At 40.1% G+C, this 26,479-nt stretch overlaps 1 protein-coding gene across 2 annotated transcripts in view; it reads left to right on the top strand.

The window, feature by feature from the left end:
- Nucleotides 1-578: 578 nt before the first annotated feature.
- rasa3 (RAS p21 protein activator 3) overlaps nt 579-26,479 on the top strand; it is a 42,059-nt gene continuing 16,158 nt past the window's right edge. Inside the window, exons 1-6 of one of the 2 annotated variants that reach the window (XM_051380183.1) lie at nt 579-857; nt 14,208-14,325; nt 16,144-16,247; nt 17,330-17,424; nt 20,043-20,119; nt 26,386-26,466. In XM_051380183.1, the coding sequence (XP_051236143.1) occupies nt 803-857; nt 14,208-14,325; nt 16,144-16,247; nt 17,330-17,424; nt 20,043-20,119; nt 26,386-26,466 (530 nt within the window). In that variant the 5' untranslated portion in view covers nt 579-802. The remainder of the gene's footprint in view (nt 858-14,207; nt 14,326-16,143; nt 16,248-17,329; nt 17,425-20,042; nt 20,120-26,385; nt 26,467-26,479) is intronic. The other variant, XM_051380184.1, reaches the window with a different exon arrangement.

Raw genomic sequence — 26,479 nt, 5'->3', positions numbered from 1 at the left:
CTTTTTATTGAGTTTAAACAAAGAACAGCACAACACACAATATCCCCCCATCCCAGACAGCCATACAACACAACACAAAAAAGGAAAAAGAAATATAAAATACAGAGAAATAACTGAATGCTCGAATCATCAGCGAGTGTGGTGGTATGTCTGATCTGGGCTACCGTGGAAACGTGGTGGGTCAACATGGTTGCCTCCACAGAAGGCGACCTGCTGTGTCTGTAGATAAGAAATGGCTCATTCTTAGGTAACAAAAACCCAATGATTGATACATTCTGGTGATTATGCACTAATGAACACATAGTTATCAATATTATATTCAATCTCTGCCAATAGATCCTTCTAAGTGTTACACACTGGACCTGGAGAATCATGCATTTCTGCAAATTATGTTTAACTTATTGTTATTATTATTATTATTATCATTATTATTATTATTATTAATATATGTCAAGGAGAGTGGCTTGGACTTTCACTGAAACTACTTCCTCTTTCTCTTTGTGGCACGGATCACCGTCCATACAGATCCCCCTCCATACACTCTGTGGGTGGAGTTATGTAGAACCACACCTCCACTGGCGCCGCTGCTGCTGCTGCTGCTGCTGCGGGACTGAATCTGTATCTGCTCGCTTGTTCTCAACCAGTCAGCAGCAGCAGTGGTCGGACCGGAGTATGATCGCTGTCCGGAGAGCATAGATGTGCAAAACCCCTGGAATATCCGTGCGCTGGAGAGGCCAGAACCGACCACCGTGGAGGACTGTCTTTGTCTAGTCGTCAAAAGGGAAAGAGCCACGGGTAAAGCATGGCGGTAGAAGAGGAAGGTCTCCGGGTTTTCCAGAGCGTTAAAATAAAAATAGGTAAGAAGAAAAATCCCTACCCCCAGTCTGAGCGCCTCAATGGATGGCTCCATATTAACGGGCCAGGCAGGCAAGGCAGGCAGGCGGTGCGGGCTGGAGACTGGAAAGGGGGGACAGATCTGTCTTGTTCCTGCTGTTATTGTAATTCAAATCACACGCTTTCCTCTCAGCGCACGGACTGTAAACCACAAATTGTAAAACTGAAAATGTAAAAGAGGGGAAACGTGGAGAGATTCAAAGACTTGTGGGAAATTATGGGAATTTGGCAGCTGGCATAAGAAACCAGTGTTAAGAGGTCTACATATGGAGACTTGAAGTGATCCGAACAGGCTGTGCGACATAAAGGCTGCACAGCTGCATATATCCAGATGCTTATTTTCCCTGGACAATTCAGATCAGATAGATATTTATTACACCTTAGCTGCGACCACCCATTCATGTTATTGCGACCCCCCCCCTTCTCTCTCTGCCCCCCCCTCCAAACAGCTTCATGCTTAACTGTGTAGCTATTGATTGTTAGCCCAGATTTCTATATTTAGATATGTAGCTGGTGTCCAGTGGGTACCCTCGATTTGTAGGAGACATGTGGTGCATGCATATCTTGTGAATGGAGCCATGAGTACAGTTCGTAATGGAGAATTTAGTGGAGAGGAAGAGTGTTTTTATGCAATTCAGAAATTGGCATGCCTGTACAAGAAGTGGATTTCCCTGATCTTGAGTAAACCTGTGGTAAATAAATAATGGAAAGTGATCCTAACGTATTATTATTACATAAAATGATAATAATAAGAACAATAATGAAAGTAATATTCAGAACAAGAGAGAAAAATTAAGTCACCATGAGCTTACTTTTACAACACCTTTGTCATGTACAGTATTAAAGTTAGGGTTTCAGCTTATCAGTATTTTCATTTTTGATTCTTTTCTTAATTGGAAAAAATGTCACAATTTCCCAGAGCCCAAGCTAACGTCTTCAGATCGTCTGTCTTGTCCAACCAGCAGTCGAAAAAAGATTTTAAATTTATACAAAACCAAGAAAAACTGCAAATCTTCATATCTGAATAGCTGGAATCAGAGAATTTGCACAAATTAGTTGTTAGCTGTCAACAGACTGATTAAGTGATTATTCGACTAATTGTTTTTGGTTTTATTATAGCAAACATTATGTTAATTTTGTTTGGGGAAGAAGTCTAAAATGCCGCAGTCTTGCCTGTCTGACAGCATCATACTTTTTCCCCTTTTAACATCAAAACATTCAGAGCAAACAATCATTTCCCCTGTGCGCTCTAACTGTTATCTCGGGTCAATACGGGAAGTTTGGGGCCGTCTTCTCTCATTTTCAGCTGGCACCTTATTCATCCTGGCTGTGCTCTCCGGTTTGTTTTGACTCCAAACATGCGACAGAAGGGATGAGCAGAGGGGGAAAAAAATGACAACAAACACGCCAACATACTGAAGTGCTGGGTGATGATGCCAGCCTGCATTGGACAAAAACACTCTGGTTTCAGTTAAGCTGATGTACAAAGTTAGGCTGTATTTTTAAGCTCCTTACTTATATATATATATATACTGCTCCTTGCTAAAATTGGCTGCAGTGTCCCTGGGAAGCAGCTGGAGAGAGAACCACCCTGACTCGAGTTTATCAAATAGCTCAGCCCCTGTGAGATAATATGCTCAGACCTGTAACTCCAGGGAGAGTTGTACAGTAATGAAAGACCTTGTTAGATTGCTGCATTTTCTGAATGAGTGTTCAGTCAGCCAGCAGCGCTGCATTCCGGTGAATGAACGCTGAATGACTGGACAATGTATTGCCATTACAATTGTCTTTCCGAAATACAATCCTGCTTACTCAGATCCTGAACTGTTTGTAAAAATAGCAATACAATAAGTAAAACCACAAGTTTAACTCTTAAATGTTATGCAAGTAAAGGTACAGAAGTATCATGACCAAAATGTACTTAAAGTTTTAAAAGCAAACGTACTGAATGCCGAAAAATGCCCCCTGTGAGTGCTATATACTATAATATTATATATTACAGAATTACGACTAATGCAGTAACATGTAAGTAGCATTTTACTGTTGTGCTTGGTTAAATCCGATTACTTCAAACGGTTTTATACCAAAATCTTATTTAGTAGAGCTGCAATGATTAGTGGATTGTTTAAAGGTCCTGTGTGTAAGAGCTATTGGCAGAAATGGAATATAATAGTCATAGGTATGTTTTCATTAGTGCATAATCACCTGAATATAGGAATCGTTGTGTTTTTGTTAACTTAGAATGAGCTGTTTGTATCTGTCATTTGTCAAATACAGATGCGAGAGGTGTTCAGTTAGTTGCAATCTGCAACTTCACCGCTAGATGTTACTGAATGCTACACACTGGCTCTTTAAGTCATTTTTCAAGCTAACATGATGTTTTCAGTCTCTCAAATATGAAGATTACTTACAACTATTTGACTCTGACTCAGAGATACTGGAATGGACATTTTCTGACATTTTATTGACTAAACAACTCAAGTAATCGATTAATCAAGAAATTATCGGCAGAATAATAGATAATAAAAATAATTGTTGTTTGCAAGCATAGTAACTAGTATACTTACAGTTGTCAGATAAATGTTGTGAAGTTAAATGTACGCTTTTCCCCTCTGAAATGTATAGTATATGAAAAGTATAAAGTATAAAATGTAAAAATCAAAGGAAAGTACAAGTGACATTTGTAATTAAGTACAGTACTCGAGTGACAGGACTTTGTTACATTCCTCCACCGGCAAATGACGTCACGTCACCTAGAAACAAGCTTCATCAATATGCCATGTCTTGTTATTTACCGTTTACTGGCGATCATGAGAAACATTTAAGTTGTCATCACTTCCCAGCCTGGGCTCTTGAGTTTCCTCAGTCCTTCTTCTTCTGTAGCAGTGACGACAGCAGAGTTTACACTGTCTTGTTACCAAGCAGCAGTCATACTCGATGTCTGATCCCCACAGAGCTCTTCTCCTGGTAATGTCTATGTAACCCTTGCATCAGATTGTTTTTTTTATCAAAGTCTTGTCCTTTGGCATGAGACTGCAGCTGGATGATGACTCAGAGCTGAAAATCTGCAACATATTTGTAGAAGAGAGAGAGAGAAGGGACTCATTATTGACTCTTCTCAGTTTCCTAGAGGAACACATGAATTTCGGAAACCGAAAGGGGCTACTGGGCCCAAGTCCGTACTGTCTGGGGAACACAGGAAACAGGAAACTACCCCCAATTCACTTCCTGATTGGCTGGAACAGACTACAAAAGAATTGTGTTTTTTCCTGCATGGCAACAAGCTAATGCGAAGCAGATGTAGTGAGACACAGAGCGAGGGACAGAGGTGGAGTCTCTCATACAGGAGCAGGCTGTGCTTCATCTGTCAGCGACTGTGTCTCTGTCGGTGCTCAGAGAGACGGGAATTCTCAGCGGCACAGCTGGAGTCAGGACTCTGCACTAATTATCAACAACATATGTGCATTTGACTGCTCTGCCACTGCCGAAAACATAGTTTGACGAACCTGGGGGCTGATTCAGAACACTGGAAAACACATCAAACCATATCTTGGCACAAATGACTGTACACAAAGAAGTTCAAAGAAGTGTGGGAAAAGAAATGACTTTAACATCTTAAATCCACCTACCAGTAGGTTAGAGATTATAAGCTCATTCTGTGCAGCCAAACTTTGCTCACACCCCCCAGAACATAAAGGTATCCTGTGACGTTCCTGGCCACATGGAGCAATGTTTTCATGAGTGGGTCCCTGTTTTTTATTTGTATTGTGCAGGCGCACGAGAAGGCAAACACATGGGCAGTGCAGTTCACAGGACAGCTAACCCACTAGCTAGCATTCTGCTAACATTAGCTAACTTCAGATGTGACTTTATATATATATTTCACTTTTATCTTTTAACCATCTTCAAATTTCAGTTGTCTTTTCAACATAGCATATAGCATATCTAAGTACAGGAAAGGAGAAAGTTGGCTGAGGGTCCCGACCGAGGCTTGTTCAGCTGTCATTAGAGCACAGAGCAAAAATTACTGCAGCTTGCAAGGGTTAACTTGACGTTCAGGGTTACAGGAAACTGATTTTGTACAACGGAGGAATGAAATATGAATCAAATAAACACGTGTTGTGGTTGGTGCATTTGCGAAACACTTCAGATCCTTCCAGAGCTCAATCTGTGAATGGTACCAGGTGATGTGGCCAAGGAGAGGTTACTGGCTTGTCCTGAGAGCCGATCTCCACTGAACACGGTACCCTTTGGCATCAATTCTCCTCATAAGCTACTCAACCTGCACTGCTGGGGCTCGATGGTGTTGCTGCAGCACAGTTTTGTTACTGTTTAACAGTGTTGTAATAGTACAAGTGTAATTTTGGAAGCGGGAATGGGCGGCTGAATGCAGGCAGCTCAGGCTGGATGACCCGAGCCTGGGTGAACCTGGAAGGAAAAGTTGGTTTATAGTGACAGAGGCCCCCCTCCTTCCCCTTGACAGCTGGCCAACAGAGGTTCCCAAACGTCCTCCTGTCCAGACTGAATAGGAGACATGGAGTGACGGGGAAAGGGAGGGGAGGAATGTTTTAGAAACGCTCTGTCTGCGTGAAGGACTCCCGCTCTTATTTAGGTGAAGAGTTCAGGTCCCACTTAGTTTGTTAAGAAAAATAAGCTTCATATTAGGCTGTGATTACATTGTGTTCGTAAGAAGTTTTCCATTTGGTCCAAGAAGGCTGGCTCTGTGGGAAGTAGTTTGCTGTAAACACGTGTGTTGACTGTTTAGACGGAGGCCGTGTTTCGGTCCAGGCAGCTTTAGGCTGGTGGAATAATCCGGGTTGGGTACAGCAGCTCTCCCTGCACTCAGTAATGTGGTGTCCACGAGAACGCAGTACTAGGAATAGTGGGGAAGTATTGCCGCAGGCCCAGCATGCAGGGTCAGCAGGGGTAAATAAAGGGTTGGAGAGAGCACCAAGTGTGCCGCTCCTTCAGGATGTCCTTCAGATGCCCTGTAGGAGAAGTCAACTCGATACCTCCCTGGGATGACCTCTACCTGCTTACAATGACAGAAGCATGAAAATATTCCCTGCGCTGTACAGTCGAGGTAGAAAGTGTCAAGAGGCGCCGGAAACAGCCACCATATTGTATTCTAAAGTGGTTCAAAACTTCTATAGCAAATGGCTACACACACACACACACACACACACACACACACACACACACACCGATAAAAGCAGGTTTTGCAACAGTGTTACTCTCCTCTGGCAACACAAGCAATGTCAACTTGCCACATACAGGGACTTACGCCCAACTCACTCTCCCTTTCCTGTGCTTGCAAAAGATACCATATCTTCTCACCATTGTGAATGCCAAGCCTGTTTGTGAGTGTAAGTGTATGCAGGGGAGGCTTGTCCTCATTTTTACATGTTATTCTAGAAGTAAACAAACACAAACTATTCTGAGAATTATGTAAATGATTGGAACCTGGAGGGAGTGTTGAGGTTAACTTGTGTCTTCTTCTTATGCTTCTAACTCCTCAGGTTTCCAGCCATCAGCTGATTTTAAAGCTGATTCTCCCAGTAGTGTAACTCCACTGCATTATGCCCTTTTGTGTGCATGTTTGTAGTTGTGTATTTTTGTTTTTACTCAAGTTTTCCATTGAGACTAACGAATGTGTTTGAACATTAGCTCCTGACAGAGAGTGAGTTTGATCAGTAACTGAACTACTGGTTTATCACAGAGACTTTGGTGTGCAGCACAGCCAGCCTGTAAACTCCCATTTTTTCCACGCTGTTCCTTAGGCAATTTCTGACAGACAGCATTGCATTTAGCGGAAGAAACTGCTGCTGCTGTGTCCAGATACTAAACAAAACCAGCTGTTAAATAAGAGAAATCAAGTACTGACACTGACATTGGATGCATAGATTATTATTTCTCAATGTGTTCTCAACTAGTTGGTAAATCAGTCAATGGACTGAAAATGATTACATTTGTTATTGAAGTTGCAGACACACCTGTGTTACAAGTACACTAGATTTGTTCAAACCAAGAGAACAGTATTATAAAGTGTAGTCAAGATGACAAACATTATGAAGATGCTTAAATATGTTGGGCTAAATGTAGAAGAGATGTTTCTAGATGACATAATAAATACCATTTAGTGTTATAGTGTTACCATAAACATATGGTATATTGGGTTTGAATGTGTTTCAGTATCAGAGATGTAAACATCATTTCAAATAAGTATGAAAAAAGCAGATTGAGTGTGTACTGTATGTGTGACATTATGTCATGTTGTCAAACAGGGTGGGCTCTTTTTTTTATCTGACCTTTAAGCTACTTATAGTGATACTCCACCCAAACTCTATCTTTTCTATCAAACATTCAGCCCATGTAAGCTTAAAGGGTGCAAAAAGTTTTGTCCTCTATCATATCGTGTTTTCGCCATCCTCAAAGCTGTGACGTGCTGCCTGAAGCTGTGTCTTTAGGAACCTACTTGGACAGTGCAGACATGGGTTATGCTGCAGTGGTGGTTTGCTGAGACATTTTTAGACGTTGGGTTTCAAGATTAACTATGTGTGGCTACCTGTTGGTGATGGTGTTTGACATCAATCTAATATTCATTTCTGTGGTGAGTGGGGCCTCTTCACAAGCGCTCATGTTGGATTAGTTGCCGTCAATGCACAAATACAAATATTTGCTTCCATCTGCACATTTTCTTATCATAGAACTAATCATTTAGGGGGGTTTTGGCTGTTGTAAGCTACTGGCTCTGGAGAGAGAGCTTTGCATAGCAGCGGCGCCCTAAAAAATACACTATAGAGTTGCATTATGGGAAGTATGATTGCAGTGGCGTACCATTTATCATACAGTGTACATTTGCTTATCTACGGTATTGAATTCATCTGTATTAGTTATTAAAACATATATATATATATAATAATTTGTAAAATTAGAATATATACATGTTTGTTGAACCAAAAAGACTGTCTGTCTGTTTTAATTCCTTTAAGTGTCACTGTAGCTGATAATTATAATAATTGTGTAATACCGTATACAGTGAAACCATATTTTCTGAGACGGTCATACCGTGAAAATCTCCTACTGTTGCAGCCTGAATGGGAAGTGTTGGATTCAGTGTTTGGGAACGTGAATGTGACTGTCTTGTTGTCTGCTGCTTTGATTTTGACCACTCTTGTTCTCACAAGTGCCCCAACTTTATACAAAGTGCAAAACTAAATCACAGAAGAAGCCCTACACTTGACTTTGGTATCTGAACACTGTTAATGAGTGTTGTCTGTGTTTTTGGCATTTGAGTAAATCAGTAATGAAGAAATGAAGTGGCAGACAGTCTGTAGTTTCAATAATGGAATGTTTTACAGTGGGTTCAAAGCCACTGCTGTGAATATCTACAAAGTAAGCACCGGTCTGAGTGTGTGTGTGTGTGTGTGTGTGTGTGTGTGGGGGGGGGGTGTTTTTATGTTTAGTCATTTTCAGAAAGACAGTGATGATTTACAGTTTTGTTTCAGTACTTATTTTGATTCCCAACTTAGCTTCAAAGGAACTGGGTATTTACTGTGGGATAATAAATTCTGTTCTTATAAGTTTCAGTCCTTCTTTCCATTCTCACGGTGTGTCCCTGTCTGTCTCACACACACACACACACACACACACACACACACACACACACACACACACACACACACACACACACACACACTCAGGGGTAACTGGGTTGTTCACTGCCTTTAAACTACATCTTGGATCCAGTTGAAATTCCTTTCTCTTCATCTCATTTCCTGTTGTAGCTTTCTCTGAAGCTAACTGCTCTCCAGTTTTCTGACTAAATTCTCTCTCTCTCTCTCTCTCGCTCTCGCTCTCTCTCTCACTCTCTGCAGTCTTCCTCCTCTCTCACCCTTGATGGAGTACACTGCTCTCCTATTTTTCTCAGTAACCCCCCCCTCCTCTCCTTAAAGCCTGTGTTTCCCAGGCCTGCTAGTCGAGCACGCAGCCACTGAAAGCATTCACGCCTGTGTATCCTCGAATGTGTTCATGTCAGAGAAGATTAGAGTAACGAGAGGAGCGGTGCCTCTGTAACTGTACACACAAGAGTGGCCGACTGAAGCCAGTCGACAGAGGAAGAAGAGGAACACACACGTTCGCTGCATCCATTACGTTGCTTCACTGCCTTGTGCTTCCTCATTTCTTTCGTCTTTCGTTTCATTTTCTTCACTTTCATCTGCAGGAATTAAGTGTGGATTCCACCTGTTCGCTCTCACCCTCTTTGGGGTTGTTCCTGTCATCGTTATTTCTCTACAGTTCTGCTCAATGCCCCCGTGTTTTGCGTGCACACCACACCGCAGTCACACACACGTGCCAAAAGTGTTCTTTTGCTCGGATACTAGGGCAAGACATATTCTCCAAGGGCAGCTGCAGTGGTGCTTGATGAAAAGAGAAAGCTGCTGGTGTTGTTGTTTTTTAATTTATTTTGTGCTTATTTTGAATCTTGAGCACAGAAAACACACCCCTCTGGAGGAAGTAAAAGAAAAAAACAGGAAGCAACCAGAAATAGAGGAAAGTGAAATCAGGTTAAAGCTAATTTTGAAAAAGGAAAACGAAAGCGACATAGATGATACGCAAAAAAAAGGGGGGGGTTCAGACAAAAAGGAAATGAGGAAACGGCAGCACATGGACAAGGATGAAAAGAAAGTAAGGGAGAAAGATAGAGAGACAGAGGAATACAGACTCAGGCTTTATGATGAAGTCTTTGACGTGTTGAGTGGCACGTTACTGGAGAGGCTTATCCTTTCTGCTGTAACAGACTCACTCTCTATCAAACATAAACACACATATACAAAACCGAAACTTACTCCACCCTCACTTTTGTGGTAAGCTTTCCTCAAACTGAAAGACAAGACAGGTGCTCGGCACTTCCTTCTCCCCTAAACAGGAAGCTGCAAGACCTCACCCTGTATCTGTAACTGTTGGCTGATGCTGTCTGAGAGATTTTGCATCTTTTCCCCTAACAACAAGCATTTTAGACTTCATGCAGGCAACCGCCCGTTTCAGTTTAGTCAAGTGCAGAATAGAAATCAGAAACACTTTGCTGTGTATTTTACCACAGTGAACATTTGTTTTGAGCGGGCTTTTTGTTTTGTTTTGTCAGAACTATGTTATCATTGCATAATAATTCAGTTGGAAGCGCCAATTCTTCTGACAAGTTTCCAGGTGATGCATTCAGGTGCTTAAAACACAGTGTTGGTCAGTGACACATTACATAGTAAATTTTATTATCTTTTTCCTTACGAGTATTGTAAGGGATTAGAATACTGTTAATCCCACTCATGCTTTATTATACTGACGTTTCGTCAGCTCGTTTGCTGTCTTACTGGGAGTTTCTGGAGGATTAATAGCAGTTTATTCTTTCTGCAATGAGTGTACAGTAGCATGGTGGGGGGAGGCGATGAGCTGCCACCCAAAAGAAGAGAAATGTGACTCTTGGTAATTCCAGAGTTAGAGTTGGAGGGTGTGTGAACCACGCAGCTGAGGTTGGGACTTCTGGAGAGCCGTGTGCAGTTACTGAGGCTAAGCTAGCTGCTGGATGTAAATCCTCCAAATTGTAGAGCTTCCTTGTTTGTTAAAATGTCTTGTTTTCTATCTCTGCATGTTTTAAACACAGAAGCTGCGACTTGTGGGTGTGGAAGGTTTGGAGTTTAAAGACATTTTTGACGTGCTGAGTAAAGTAAATACTAATGTATTTCTTTTGCTATTGGAAAAGTAATTGAGTATGTGTATAATACGTACTTGATTACGGTTTTCAAGTTGCCCAAACATGGATTTTGTTGAAAGGATGTGACTTTTGTACCTTCATGCATCAGTAGCCCAGTTTTCATATAAATGTAGTTAAAATTACCCATTGCATTTTGCTTTTATCAGTACATTTCCCACCTCTGCCACAAACCTTTTTGTTTCCATCCAGCTGTTTTTTGCGCAAATTGAATTACCAAATGATTTTGAATTGCCTCAAACGTATCTCAGCTTGTACGCTGATACCAATATATCTAATTCTCAGATGTTGACGCTTCACATTTGCACTCGGATCCACCTATGCAGAAAACGCTTCACCTGTGTTACAACACATCGATGTGAAAAAAGAAAGAAAAGTAAAGACAACTAGATGTTCATCGTGATGGATTACCTAGCCCAAGAAAGTGTCATGTCTCTGCAAGTTGATTTTCATGCCATATTGGCATGAGCTTAAACCGGTGCCTGCTGGAAAAATGCAGAAGAATGCACTTATCAATCAAAGAGGATTTGGAGAAAGTCAGCAATAATAATACTAAAATAATACACTATTTTAGAGTAAAACCTGTTTAAACATGCTGTGTATGTGATGTGCATATATGCCTTAAAATATAAACATAAACTTTATATGAGTGGTAGATTTTTTTCTAGCTCTACAGTAGCTCTGATTTTGGCACAGAGATTTGTTTTTACGTTGCAAGTTGAGTCATTAAACACACGCAGAGCTGAGAAAGCTTTGGTAATCCCATGATGTTTTGGTTTGGTTACTAGGATGACCCGACTGGTGCAATCCAATCAAGGGACCTCAGAGGTCATGAATGAGAGCGGGAGGAAAACAGAGATTGGAGGGGATTCAGGAGCACAGGGTGAATGAGGAGGATTAGAGGAAGGAGATGAAATAAACGAGAGAGAAGCAGAGGAGAAGAGGAGACAGGAGGGAGATCTAATAACAGTGGAAAGTAAAGGGGATAAAGACAGAGATAAGAGAGACTTACGTCATCGTTTCGCTCTCGCACATAAACACAGACGGTGTTGAATTCTGTAACAACAAACTGAAGCGGTGGAGTGTGTGTTGAGCTCAGGTGTCTTTTTAACTTATGAATGAATGTTGTTATTGTGAATTGTTGTGTAATTATCCCACATACTTATTGAATCAGCCTCCAGAGAAGCAGTCATAACACTGTGTTGTATTACAAACCCCATAGAGGGCACTTCATCACCACTGTTTGCCTCAGCACGGTTTTATATTTATCCTCTGTGTTGAATTATTGACTGAAGGTAAAGAAGTAGGTTCTCTTTCATAATGCCATCTGTCACTCTTATTGCAGATTGAAATGATGTATTTCAGAGAGCAGAGCAGATACAACGATAAGTCTGGCATTGTATTTATGTTCCTTATTCTCAATAAATAGTAAACGGTGAGAACGATTCTTTAGAAGTGTGTGTTAAATGGTGAAAGACCGTCAGTAACCTCCTCCCCCCACAGCTTGTTGGTCGAGTTTCTCGCTCCAGCTCTCTTTTTAATGCATGACGCAACTATTTCTGTCACTTGTAAACAGTTGAGTGCAACTCTACAAATGCCTTCCAGGAGGGACTATCCGATCATTTGGGCCGTTATTACCATATTGAGACAATTATTGCATTTCCCCTACTCGATGGCGGAACACTTTTGATTTCCGACGTGGTCAGAACTCGAGCATAACCTAATCCTTCGTTGGACTTATCCAAATCCACTGGCTCCTACTGAAAATGTAAATCTTTAAAATGTGTCCCAGATTCAGTATATTTTTAAAACCTGCTGGGCACTATAGCTTTTAGCAAATGTTTCTCGAACCTGAGTAAATAGTGCATTTGCTATGGACTATTTTTAATCACTATGGTCTATTTCATTCATTAATACTCATTTGGAGTCCATATTTTTGGCAGCAGGACAGTGTATGTACAAAGAAAAAGATTGGTGGCAGGATCTAATTCTTGGTTTTGGTCTTTTTCTTGGTATTTGTTGACGGGAACAAAGATTTACCAGACATATCCTTTAAATAGTGACATTTCAGTGCAGGACTTCTGCTGAATTGGTCTAACAGCTGTAGAACAAGCTGACCAGTGTGTAAATAAATCACTTACTGTGCTTCATGACTAATGTGATTACTCACCTTCTTCCATGACATATGATACATTTTCATAGTTGTAACATCAACTCTTCCTCCGAAAGCATTGAACTGCTTAGGCGAATAAGATACAGTTCTTGTATATATTAAACATAAACCATCAGCACTGGATGGATGTGGTGTAGTGCTTCCCATCCACTGTTCAGGTGTCAGGGAAAAAAACAAACATTTGACTACTATAGAGTTGAGAGTGCCAATTGATTGTAAAGACTGACTGCTGCGTTAATGTGCAATGTGTTCAACAGCTCTGTGTTTTGCTGCTTTACAGTCTGTTATCCAGTGTCAAATGTCAACTCTCTCCCCTTTCCCCCTGCAGGGTTGGAAACACTAGCATTGTTATCTCTGCCATAAATTAGCTTATTTCTACTGAAGAGTTAGAACTTTTTCCTAGTGCAGCAAGAGAAACGTTTTTCTTTCGAAAAATATTTTAGAAATGATAATCGTCCGTTTTAGAAAATTTATTTTCTATTTTAGTTTGCATTTCTTTCTATTTTTCTAGATGAGTGTTTCTGAAAGTGTGGATCATGTTCCAGTTTTTTTTGTCTCTTCTTGTGAAATACAGGACACTTCCTCTGAAGACCCTCAAATGAAACAAGTTAAGAATGAAACAAAGTAGGTTGTTGCTTCATTTTATGGCGTCAAAGCCAAAAATGTCGGGAATCACTGTTGTAAAGGAGGAACTTAAGAGTCAGAAAACAGGTCACAGACACATGCTGTCATCGTGAAGAAGTTATTCTTTTAAAGCCAGAAATAACATTATGAGACTTGCTACAGCTCAGCTTGTCAGCTGAATGGCGGCATCAGATTCCTGTGCAGATAATGGGGCGTTATTGGAGCAAACAATGGCCAATTTGGACTCACACACGTGTAACTATAGAGTTCTGTGGGTCCCCGGGGTGAATAGAAACACAATAAAGAACAGTGTACTGACAAACATGGATCAATGGCTTCATAAAGGAGAATATATTGCTCCTGAGGGACAGAAACACCACCTGTGTAGTGTGTTAGTGTGTGTGTGTCTCAGTGGGTGGTTACACCACATTCTTGTGAAAGGGAGTGCTATCTGTCACACATGTTTGATGAACAGATTGAGCTGCAGCAGGATTCATAAAATTTCCCACGCAGATTCTTTCATTCACAGATCTGACACATGTCTTTCTGAATGTTGAAATCGTTATTTGTGTGACCTTACATAATGCTTTTTGCCTTTAAACTTTGCATGCTTTCAGTGTTCTTAAATAAGTAATCACTTATAGCAGTGTGCCTGAATAAACACGTTGTCATTGCTTACAACAGCGTTCCTGAATAATAACTGCTCACTCTCTCCTTTCTGCTCTTTCTCCTCCCTTTTTCTTTGTGCAGGAGAAGCAAAAAACATCCCTCCATACCCAGGGCCAAACAGGATGAGGGACTGTTACTGCACTGTCAACCTGGACCAAGAAGAGGTCTTCAGGACCAAGATCATCGAGAAGTCACTTTGGTATGTTGAAGGCAATCAAGAAAGTCAAATCATAACCACTTACTACTGAGGTGGAATAAACATGTAAAAAAAAAAGAAGGTTTAATTGGAAGGTTTAAAAATTCTCAAGCTTAGAGCTGGTGTTATAGTCATTCAAGATGCTGATCATATAATCTCAAAGTTCCCACTTCCGATCTTCTACTATGTTTCTTTCTCTATACATTTCCTGTCAAGTCGTCACTGACCCTTATCTAATAAAAGCTAAAATGTCCAAAGATGTAATGATATAAAGCATTTAAGTACCAAAACAACTCTATGGTCAGCTGTCAGATTTCTCTAATCTTAAATTAATGAACATGTATCTCATGAACATTTGCTGTCTGCACTGCATGTCTCATTGGTTGACAGATGAACCAGCTCATCTGTTTTTACATTGAACTTAATCCCAACAAGCACTGAGCAGTTCAAGTACTCTCATACAGTACAAATATCTATTCTGGGAATGCCAAATTCTCTCTTTACTACCTTCGTCTCTCAGGACATTATTTTTGATGTATGCACATTTCTTAAATTTTTTGCTACAGAATAACTCTGTATCAAGGTGCATTACTTCAAACACAGCAGACTTCTGTATAAATAGTGGAAAATATATCAAAGCAAAAGAAAATGTTTAGATGAAGAACATAGTGTAAATGTATCACTAATGGAATTATGACATTTAAGATTCAACTAAAACATTACAAATATGCCAAATTTTTTCACTCATGTTTTGCAGATACTGTATATTGTATCACAGCTTTACTTCAAGATTATGGACGACTGAATAGATTGCGATTCCTTTCCACTTTGATTGTACGCAGTGTTGAGAGATTACGCATTTTCCGTCTGGCTGAGCTGATGAGGAAACAAGTGAGATGTCTACTGAGTAACAGAGGAAGTCACTAATTGTTAGCAGCAGCCCTAAAGGCTCAGCTCACGAGATTCTCATTGCCATAATTTCTATGGTCATCATTTAGGTGAAGTCAGTGTGTGGCAGTTGATCTTCCAGCCAATGGTCACAAACAAGCCAACTGTTTTAGGCTGTAGAGTCCACGTGATTAATGGCAAGATGTAAATACAGGCGTCCCTTGTTTTTATATCTGCCAAAGTGACAAAATCAATCATCACCGGGCGCGAGTGATGAATTTTGTTAGTTTTATTGTTACACGAGATTCTGTGCATATCTAGTACGAGGAAATTACTCAATATTAAAATCACTTTATTAGAAATCTGGGAAAAAAACACGAAGTATTGATTAAAATATGTTTTTCAAGAAATTACCCTATAGCTTGTTGATTGATTCCATTACCGCCTGCTGCTAACCACCATGATGCCCAGTGTGCATTAAGTAATGCAGGGAATGTAGGACAACCTCAGTCTTAAATAGCAAGCTTCATAAAACACTGAAAACACCTCTTAGGATAAGTTGTATGAAAGCACATTGCATTTACCAAAGAAAAATAAAATTGGAGACTTAATTTTGTAATTTTGACCTCCGTTATAATTATGAAAAAGATCTCATGACAAATCTGTGTGATTTTTCTTTTATATTTCAATTGACTTGACATTCCCGATCTGTATACTGCTGTAATCTCTTTGCACTGTTGAAGTCAGAGAACTGACTTCAAAGTGTATTTTAGACATTAATTTTTTGACACAATCCTCCACTAAATCTCTACAGGTGATATTGTTGTCCTGACTTTAACCTACTCTTTTCCCCCCCTACAGCATGCCTTCTTTGTGTTTCTTTACCAGACGAGTCTAATCACAGTTTATCTTTGTGTCTTCTCTCATCTCCAGTCCGTTCTATGGGGAGGACTTCTATTGCGAGATCCCACGTAGCTTCAGACATCTCTCCTTCTACATCTTCGACAGGGACGTCTTCAGGAGGGACTCCAGTATCGGTGAGTAAACAGCAGCTCTATCTGTTGTAAATTACCCATATACCCATAACCGAGTTTGGAAAATTAATTGAGACTGGATTTATTGTGTGTATTTAAAGGAGAAAAAAGCCTCATGTTAGAGGCTTTACTGTGATTTTACAGGAGCAAAAGCAATGCCCCAGGCGGCTTTTTTACTTTCATGAACAATCAGCAGCATTCTGCTGTGTTATAAAGGATAACTTTATTTTTTTGTGTGTGTAATTTATGTGACTTGTAATGTCTGGGTGCGCTTCAGACTCTTTTTTCAAATACACACTGTAACGACAGTTCTTTTAAAAAAAAAAATGAATTACTGAGCTTTTAAGTTAGCGGTTTCCCCCTGTTTACAGTCTTTATGCTAAGCTAAGCTAGCCGGTTGCTGGCTATAGCCTCAAACAGACGGACATAGGAGTGGTATTGATATTCTTCTAACTCTACATACTCTACTCTCCACATATTTCACAAAATGTCTAATTATTCCTCTAAGAGCAATTTACAGAGTAACCTTCCTTGAATAAAAATCTAATCTAAAATTGGCAACATTTTCAATGAAGTCTGGTACCATCTCATCTTAGTTACAGTTTTAGCACATAAAAAGTGTGTGTCTGCACGTCTGTTTGCATGTGGGTGGATGTTGTATCAGTGTTATTGGGTGTGTCAATGTGTTGTATGTGACCACCAGCCACAAACAGAAAAACCTTTCTCAGGGTGTGATTTGTATCTTCAACACTATCACTGCTGCTGTTTGTGTGTGTGTTTGGGTGTGTGTGTGTGTGTGTTGGTGGATGTTGTAAACAAAAATCGAATAGCTAGTTTCAGGATAGAAATAACAGGGTCATTTCTAGGCCACCGACTGCGTACTTTCTTGAGTATTTCTGCACCTGGTGCCTGCATGCATTTGAAAGGAGATTGGCACGTGGATTGACAGTGTGTGAGCAGGCATGTGAGTGTGTGTGGTTGTTTGACGTTTGTAACTCACATCTGAACACGTAGGTTTTTTTTTTGTAAGAGCTGTAAAGTGATATTTGGAGCTCATTTGTCTTTCTTTCTTAATGTGTGTGTAGGCAAGGTTGCGGTGAAGAAGGAGGACCTGCAGAAATATCATGGCAAAGACACCTGGTTTCAGCTACAGCCTGTCAGTGCTGACTCAGAGGTGCAGGTCAGTACAGAGTGAAAACACACACACACACACACACACACACAATGCTTGTTCAGCTGCTTGTGTTTAGACAATATTTAAAGCAAGATTTCCATAGATTCTTAACAGATACCTCAGTGGCGGAGTAGCAGAGATAATCAGGCCTTTGTTTGAGACAGGTTCATTTTAGAGCCTTTTTTTCCTAATGAATGCAAATTCAAAACTTTTACGGCACTAATCCCATCAGTACAATAACAGAGTCCTGTCAGGTGTTCCACTTTGCCTTTCCCTATGAACAAGTTACCATGAATTGAACTCAACACTTCTTACAAAAGTTTTCCACTAGGGAGTCTTGGAGCCTTCTCTTTATTTGTCTGCTTTTAACATAAAAAAATCAGTATGTTTTGTTGACTTTAACTTAACAGTGAAATGTATGTATTGTGTAAAATATTTAAACGACACCCAGCCTCACCCTGCATACAGTATGTGTGATATGTGTCTGCATGTCAATGTTTGAAGCAGGGCAGAACCCAAACAAACACAGCATGTGTGTACCTGAAACATCCGAGCCTGCAGGGTCAAAGTCACCCGGCTCTCCATGTACACTGTAGATCCCCTTCGTTCACCTCCATCACAGCTCGGTCTGTGATCAGGAGTGAACATGTAGCTATGATAAAGTATGTGTTTGGGTGACAGGTTGTGATATTGATTTGCTAGAATAATAACAAGATGCCATTGGATATTACAGAAATATGTTCATGATTGTATAATGGAGGTAAAAGCAAATAATTCACATTGTTTTGGGGAAATATTGAGAGACAACACTGACTGAAATGTTCACTTTAAATCTCAAATGTTTGCACTTAATCCTACTTTTTGTCATTAATCTTTACTTAAGGAATTATATGCATGTGTGAGTCTTTCTAAACGGTGCAACTGGTCTCCTTGGCTGTCGCCTGAGGTCAAAGGTGCACATTTTCTCACATTGTTCATGTTACTGAAACATTGAGAAACAAACAGGATGGCTCTAAACTTTATTCCAAACATTAGGGAACAACTGAGTGTGTGGATCACTGAGAATGTGCACGTTTCCAGTCTGCTGCTGTTTGTGACAAGTGCAACAAGTGGAGGAAAGGCACGAATCGTGGAAGTAAAAGTGAATTTTAGTAGCTTTTTCTGAGTGACAAATGGTGTATCTACCATGCAGTCAGCACCTCCCATTGGGGTATTCTTAACAACTTATATGCAAGCTAAAAAGAGAATGTTATTATGCACACTTCTGAGTATTTGACCTAAGTTTGGGAAAATCAACTTATCACTGATTTCTGAAATCGTCTAGTAATCGTGTTTGGAGCTGTTTACCAACATGCTACTTTAATACATGTGCAACATTTATACTATTCAGTATTCAGCAGTTTTACTCACCCACAGGCATGTTTACACGCACACACACACACACACACACACACACACACACACACACACACACACACACACACACATACACACACACACTCACCCTGGACATAGTACTACACACACACACACACACACACACACACACAGACAGTCAGATACACAGTGAACAGTAACATCTGCAGACAGATGGGTGTGTGTAGCCCTGGAGCAGGGATCTGAAACAGAGACACATTCATCCAAGGAGCCGGGGAGAGGAAGGATGTGTGAGAGAATGAGAGAAAAGAGAGAAAGCGAGGGAGATGGATCAAATGAAGTAGGAAGATAGAGTGTCTCTCTTCTCTTTTCAATAGAGGACACATTGTTTGGCCTGTGCGCACATGTGTAAGTGCGTGTGTTTGTTCCCTTTGCTTGAATCGGCCAGAAAGAGAAACGCCTGTGAGTTTGCATACTGATGCTGTTAATTAATGGAGCTTTTCTAGACAGCTGCAGCGCTACACTGTCATTATGTCATTAATCCAATCACTTCAGAGGGAAAAATAACTTCAGCATGACGTTTGAGTTCGCAGCTATTTTCATACAGAGTGTTTGTTGGTGGAGGAATGCCACTTTTTTCACATTTGTGTATTTTTGTTTTGTTAAGGGATTCATTAAAGAAGAATTATTGTTTATTAGTGTATTTTTTGCTCATTCTGATCATGCCATCGCCCATTACCAGTCAGTGCTTAAGATGTAGGATAGGATATGTATATGATATCACTCTGTTCGGCAGTACTCGGAGGGTTCAAAACTGTCAATTATGTCTAAGAGCGAAGCAGCTGAACTCCACATTGTCCCATGAAAATGATGTAACTCCACGTTTGGTGAATAATATATTTGAAGGATTACATGTTTTTATGAGTTGAAACCCCATGGTTGAATCCATCAGATTATTCATTGTGAGAGATGGATTGTCATCAAGCCTGGTTTGAAAAGCTGACATTTTTAGATTGGATTAAGTCGCTCATTATCGTCAGAGTCAGCAGTAATTTGTCTTGCATCACAAGCCAACTCTATTTCACACACACACACACACACACACACACAGTAACAATGTACTTGTCACTGTGTACCTTTCTGTGAGGTGGACACAGGCGAGATCCAGACGCTGAAGTGTTCGTAAGTACTTTGCATTTAAATTCAAAAGTGTGTGCATAAAAATAGTCTGTTTGTGTTTTCTGCAGGGAAAAGTGCACCTGGAGCTGCGTCTGAGTGAAGTCATCACAGACAGTGGAGTCATCAACCATAAACTAGCCACAAGGTAAGACTGCGCAACCACACACACACACACACACACACACACACACACACACACACACACACACACACACACACACACACACACACACAAAAGTCCTTTCCTTTTCATTTAATTTAATTTTCTTTTTTATAAAAATGATTTTAATGTAAAGAATTACAGGATGTGTCCTGTAGTCACAAGGATTATTGAAAAATAAACAGAGAACAAGGATTTCACAGCTTTATCATATATGAAAGACCCAAGTTAGGGCTCACTGACTCACTCTCCTGTCAGCTGCTGTCTTTTAGCCACACCGTAGGTCGGCCCACCACTTTGGTCCAAATTGAAATACCTCAAAAACAGTTGGATGGATTGACATAACATATTGTACAGTCATCCATCATCCCCAGAGGATGAATCCTGGTGACTCTGGTGATACCCTGACTTTTCCTCTAGCGCCACCATCAGGTCAGAAGATCACTTTGTTTATGACCAAATACCCACAAAACATTCCCATCAGCCACAGCTGCACTTTGTGTTTAGTGCTAATTAGCAAATGTTAACATGCTAACACACTAAACTAAGATGGTGAACAAGGTTGATATTATACTTGCTAAACATCAGCATGTTAGCAGAATGAAGTACCTAGTTAACGTTAGTACTAATTCCCACTCAATAGTTTACTCAATAGTTTACGCAATAGTGAGCAGTAAAATGAGATTTCGGACACTTACCATTACATCATAATTTCGCGTCCTCACTGACAGCTGTTAAGTCATGCAACTGCAATTTTGCATCCATAAAATGCATGGCTTGTTGCCCGGCAACAGCTTTTACCTGGCAGTGAGATGGTTAAAGGTCGGAGGTTTTTTGTTTATAATAAATCCCCTTTTGAATGTGTGACTCAAAACATTGTGGATGTGAAAGTCATGAGCTCATAACTCTGCCTTTACTACGTTGTTTTCTGTTTGTGTTGCTGTGCAAATGTGATTGTACATGCATGTGATGTGTGAACTTTAGTGTTTGCAGGGGATTAATGGTATGTATATAGATGGATTATTCTGTGTGTATGTGTGTGTGCTTGTTCTTCTCTAACATGTAGCAGTAAAGTCTGATGATGAGCCAGTGTGGCTCCGTTCCCAGAGCACATTGTTGGTAAGGAGCTTAGAACAGGAGGTCATCTAGTCAGATTTCTCTAGGAAGACACGTGTATGAGTGCGGGAGGTATGAGTGTCCATTCAGCTCAAACTAGCCAATTGAAAGACATCATGATCTTTTATTTATCACAGCATGTTAAAGTGCATTTAGCCTCACTTAACATAATTACCTAAGAATATGATACATAAAGTACAAAAATGCAAACACCTACTTCTATTTGATGATACTTTATACTGATACTTATATCTATACATTTTAGAAGGAAATCTACTTTTTTACTCCTCTGCATGTATCTGACAGCTATAGCTACTACTTACTTTGGTCATCGTATAAAATATGATGTGTTATAGATTAAACCACCCAACAGTACATAAAGCTAAAATCAGCACTACCCCTAACAACTACAATGGTAAAATACGGTTTATAAATGAATGAGTCAGTAACAATAACCAAATAATATACTGTATAATAACACTCTTGTTGGCCGTTTTTTGCGTTTACTTTCTATACGTTAAGCACATTTTTCTACCAATACTTCTGTACTTATACTGAAGTAATCCTTTTTACTTGAGAGATTACTCCACTGATTTAGGATTGCACTCCTATAACATTGTCAGATTCACGGTGAAAACGTTTTTAAAAAAGTATACATTTGCTGCAGCAGAACCAGAGAAATTATTTTCCTTCCACGCCGCGAGCCGTTAATCTCAAGCACAGATGAGGAGCGGGCTACCGAGGTTTGGTGAGCTTCCTTCTAACATCATTCACCCTCATTTTCACACTTGTTTTCTTCAGCACAAGCTGACACTTACTCAAGGGACATCACTTGAGTCAGTCTATCGGAATTTGCACAGCTCCCTCTGCAGCCACAAAAGGGCGGTCTGTGACGTGTAAAAAAAATGATGTAGTTCCCCTTTAAGTAATAGTTTGAATGGAAGTGTTTTTACAGTGTGGTATTGTAAATGATTTACTCAAGTAAAATACTTAAATACTTTTACCTAAAATTCTGTCATATAGAAATGTAGCTGGTTGTACAATACCATGAATGACATCTGAGGATAGGATTATATAATTTCTCTTATATAGAACAGGGCACTCGTCAATGACCCTGAATCATAATCACATCCGCTTTGTATGTGTGGTTTTGGCGCTGTGATGTAATTTGTTTCCCTTTTATTTTAGTAAAATAGTTTTTGACAAGGTACGTGGGAGTTGACAAGAAGCACATTAACCTAAAATGAGTAATGTCGACTAAAACAAATAAGTCTGCTTCACCACCACTGTCTGGCATGTCAGAGCTCACCGCGGTGATGAGAGAGAAAAGGGCTGGATAGTAGGGCAAGCAGGGGTTATATAAACAAGCTTATTGGACAGGAAGCGCATTAGTGATGCTTAACCCAAGCCACTCCTTATTTCTTATTAGGGACCTGTGTGTGTGTGTGTGTGTGTGTGTGTGTGTGTGTGTGTGTGTGTGTGTGTGTGTGTGTGTGTGTGTGTGTGTGTCAGCAGGATGGTGCAAGCTGTTGCTTGTGTGTCAATTCAGTTGTGAGCAGGGCTGTGAGTTTCTAATTCATCATGCGGTGTGAGTAGTGGTGCATCACTGTGACACACAGGAAGTGATTCATCCCGCTGGGTGTCCTGTCCTGTTTGGGTGCTAATCCCCTTACAGCATGATGTCATTGGATGGATGGATGGATGGATGGATGGATGGATGGATGGATGGATGGATGGATAGATAGATAGATAGATAGATAGATAGATAGATAGATAGATAGATAGATAGATAGATAGATAGATAGATAGATAGACAATTTTTTATTACTTTCTTCAAAGTCAGAACTTTACATACACTAAGATTACTATGCCTTTAAACAATTTGGGAAAGCCCAGATGATGATGTCATGTCTTTGGAAGCTTCTGATTTATTGACAACATTTGAGTTAATTAGAGACACACCTGTGGATGTATTTTAAGGCACACCTGAAACACACTGCTTCTTTGTGTAACATCATGGGAAAGTCAAAAGAAATCAGCCAAGATATCAGGAAGAGAATTGTGGACTTGCACAAGTCTGGTTCATCCTTGGGTGCAATTTCCAGATGCCTGAAGGTGCCACGTTCATCTGTTCAAACAATTATACGCAAGTATAAGCACCATGGGAATGTCCAGCCATCATACCGCTCAGGAAGGAGACGGGTTCTGTGTCCCAGAGTTGAACGTGCTTTTGGTCCATGGTCCTGTGAAATACGGGGGTGGCAGCATCATGTTGTGGGGTTGTTTTGCTGCAGGAGGGACTGGTGCACTTCACAAAATAGATGGCATCATGAGGAAAGAACATTATGTGGAAATACTGAAGCAAGATCTCAAGACATCAGCCAGGAAGTTAGAGCTTGGGCGCAAATGGGTCTTCCAAATGGACAATGACCCGAAGCATACTGCCAAACTGGTTACAAAGTGGCTTAAGGACAACAAAGTCAATGTTTTGGAGTGGCCATCACAAAGCCCTGATCTCAATCCTATTGAACATTTATGGGCCGCAGAGCTGAAATGGCATGTGCGAGCAAGGCGGCCTACAAACTTGGCTCAGTTACACCAGTTCTGTCCGGAGGAATGGGCCAAAATTCCTGCCAACTATTGTGAGAAGCTTGTGGAAGGATATCCAAAACGTTTGACCCAAGTCATACAGTTTAAAGGCAATGGTATCAAATACTAATGAAATGTATGTAAACTTCTGACTTTCAAGAAAGTCATAAAAACATTGTCTAAAAAATTCTCTCTCTCATTATTCTGGCATTTAGCAAATAGAAATAATCTTGGTAATCCTAATTGACCTAAAACAGGAAAAGTTTAATCTGATTTAATGTCAGACAGAGAGAAAAAAGAGATTATGTGTCTTTTTATACACTGTATGTAAACTTCTGGTTTCAACTGTATATTATTGCCATTATCTATGACATAGTGTTGTAATGAATGTGTATGGTGTAAGTAGTTGGAGGTCTTGCCACTATAATAAAGGCTTTTTAAATAGAAAATTAAATTATCCATTTGCGTGTTTGACTGTTTTCTGAATAGTAATCAGATGCGTGGTCCTTGAATGAACACTATTGCCATTGAAACATCTGTTTCTATCATTAATGTACTGTGGAGAGAATATTATCTAGACAACATTATACTAGAACTTCATGTCTTCGTGTATGCATACTTTGTACTGCATGCACAATTTTCAGTGTGACTTTTCTACATGCAAAAAATCCTTTGGAGATCAGAGATGTTTGAGTCGTACTTTGGGCCGACGTTTGTGGTTTAAATCCTACCTGGGTTTTTTTTTCTGTATCTCCCTTATACTCAGTCTGATCTCTCTACCACAGTCAGGAGTCTGTCCCTTTTCCTCAAGATATACTTTCCTCTGCCTTTTATTTTACTTTATTCTCAAGTGTGCCGTGTATGTATCATTTCGCCAACAGCCCAAACAGAATTACTTCTCTCCACCTCTGTTCATCTGTCCCTCTCTCTGTGTCTGCCCTTCTTACAGACACACCTTGACATTGTCACCAGGGGCGATTTTCACATGCCAAAAATACTCTGAGAGCACTCTTAACTTGGTCCAAAAATTTACAAGCAAGGACTCCCAGCATAGGAGTGAGCTACAGTATGAATGGACCAGATGTTTTATGTCTGTGAAAAGGGGGCGGTTGACTGGATTGTCTGATGTAATGCTGTTTTTAGATGTAGTTTTTCGGTCAATAGAAAAATGCCTCCTTGAGTCACAATTAAGTTTATGATCATGTGACGATTAATAAATAATAATTTCCACAGATGATGAGGATTTTTGTAGATGCTAATTGTTTTTAAACTCACTAGAGAAGTGTTTGCACCTGGTTAGGCTAAATATAAGTTTTTCACAGCAGACGTTTTTACATTTCATAGCTGGAAAGGCATTGGTGTAATTACTAATAATGAATTATGGCTGCAAGTTTAAGGGCCTCTGGCTTTGCTTAATGGCACACTTAAACCTACAGTATGTAATTTCTGCCGCTACGGGGTCTCTCACATCCAAACAATAACAAGTTGAAGTTTGATGATATTGATGGGAGCCATGTCTTCACCACCATTGCCATTATTGCAGGCAACTTCTCCCAGTTAGGATTCCTTCAGTGTTCCTTGTTCAGGAGTTTTTTTTCACTGGCAACCGAATTATCTGCAGAGATTTCCTCCTCTCCAAAACAAACGGATCCAGTGCATAAAACCTGTAAAAACACAGAATAAATCAGTTTCATCTTAAAAAATCAGCTTTTAACCTTTGTCAATTAGTATTAATACAATTTCAGATTATTTTAAGGTGCTTATTTAAAAGGCTTTAGGTGTTTTAAGTATTTATTAAATAGGGATTCTTTTTGACACTTTAATACTCTATAAGCTACATTTTGTGTATTAAGGGAGTATGGCTCCATGTGTGCATTCTTACAGAAATCTGATGAGATTTAGCTTCCTCTTGTTTCACACTGTCGAGGAGGGCTGATGAGAGTTGTAAGCTTTGTTGTTGTAGCTGTTTGCGTGGGCCAATGGAGCTAAAAGCTTTGCAGAGGTGTAGGATTGGGTGTCAATTCTCAGTGGTCTTGGCAGTGCTGGTGACCTTTTCACATTAGTCCTTTGATGAAGTGATAATACAGAGCTTAATAGAGCTTTAAGAGTCCTCTGAGAGTATACTCAGATTGCATTGTGTGGCCCCCGGCATTTACATTTTAGAGATCCTTCTATCCTGTTCCTTTTTTTTTTTGCTGTGCTTGTCCTAGCTTTGCATAGTGTAGCTCTGTTAGCATAGAGTAAAACACTTTAACATAATAAAGATACTTGTTTAAAAAAGCTTTTGTCTGTATTAGGTTTTAAATGTTTTTTTTTTACCGTTTAACTTTTAGTTCTATCACTGGATGAGATCATACAAAACTAATGGTGCATTAAAATTTGCGTCATGTTAATGTGTTACAGCTATGAGTGTGTGTGTGTGTGTGTGTGTGTGTGTGTGTGTGTGTGTGTGTGTGTGTGTGTGTGTGTGTGTGTGTGTGTGTGTACAAGTCTATTCTTGTAGAGTAGTGTGCTTATTCATTAATGGTTTGTGCGTGTTTCTACAGAGTGTTGGAGTGCCAAGGACTTCCAATTGTCAACGGCCAATGTGATCCCTACGCTGCTGTCTCCCTACTAGGACCTTCAAGGTCAGATCTCACA

This window comes from Dicentrarchus labrax, unplaced genomic scaffold, assembly GCF_905237075.1.
Source record: "Dicentrarchus labrax unplaced genomic scaffold, dlabrax2021, whole genome shotgun sequence".
Lineage (NCBI taxonomy): Eukaryota > Metazoa > Chordata > Actinopteri > Moronidae > Dicentrarchus > Dicentrarchus labrax.
The sequence above is the reverse complement of the archived record's forward strand: the minus strand, read 5'-3'. Positions and strand labels throughout refer to the sequence as shown.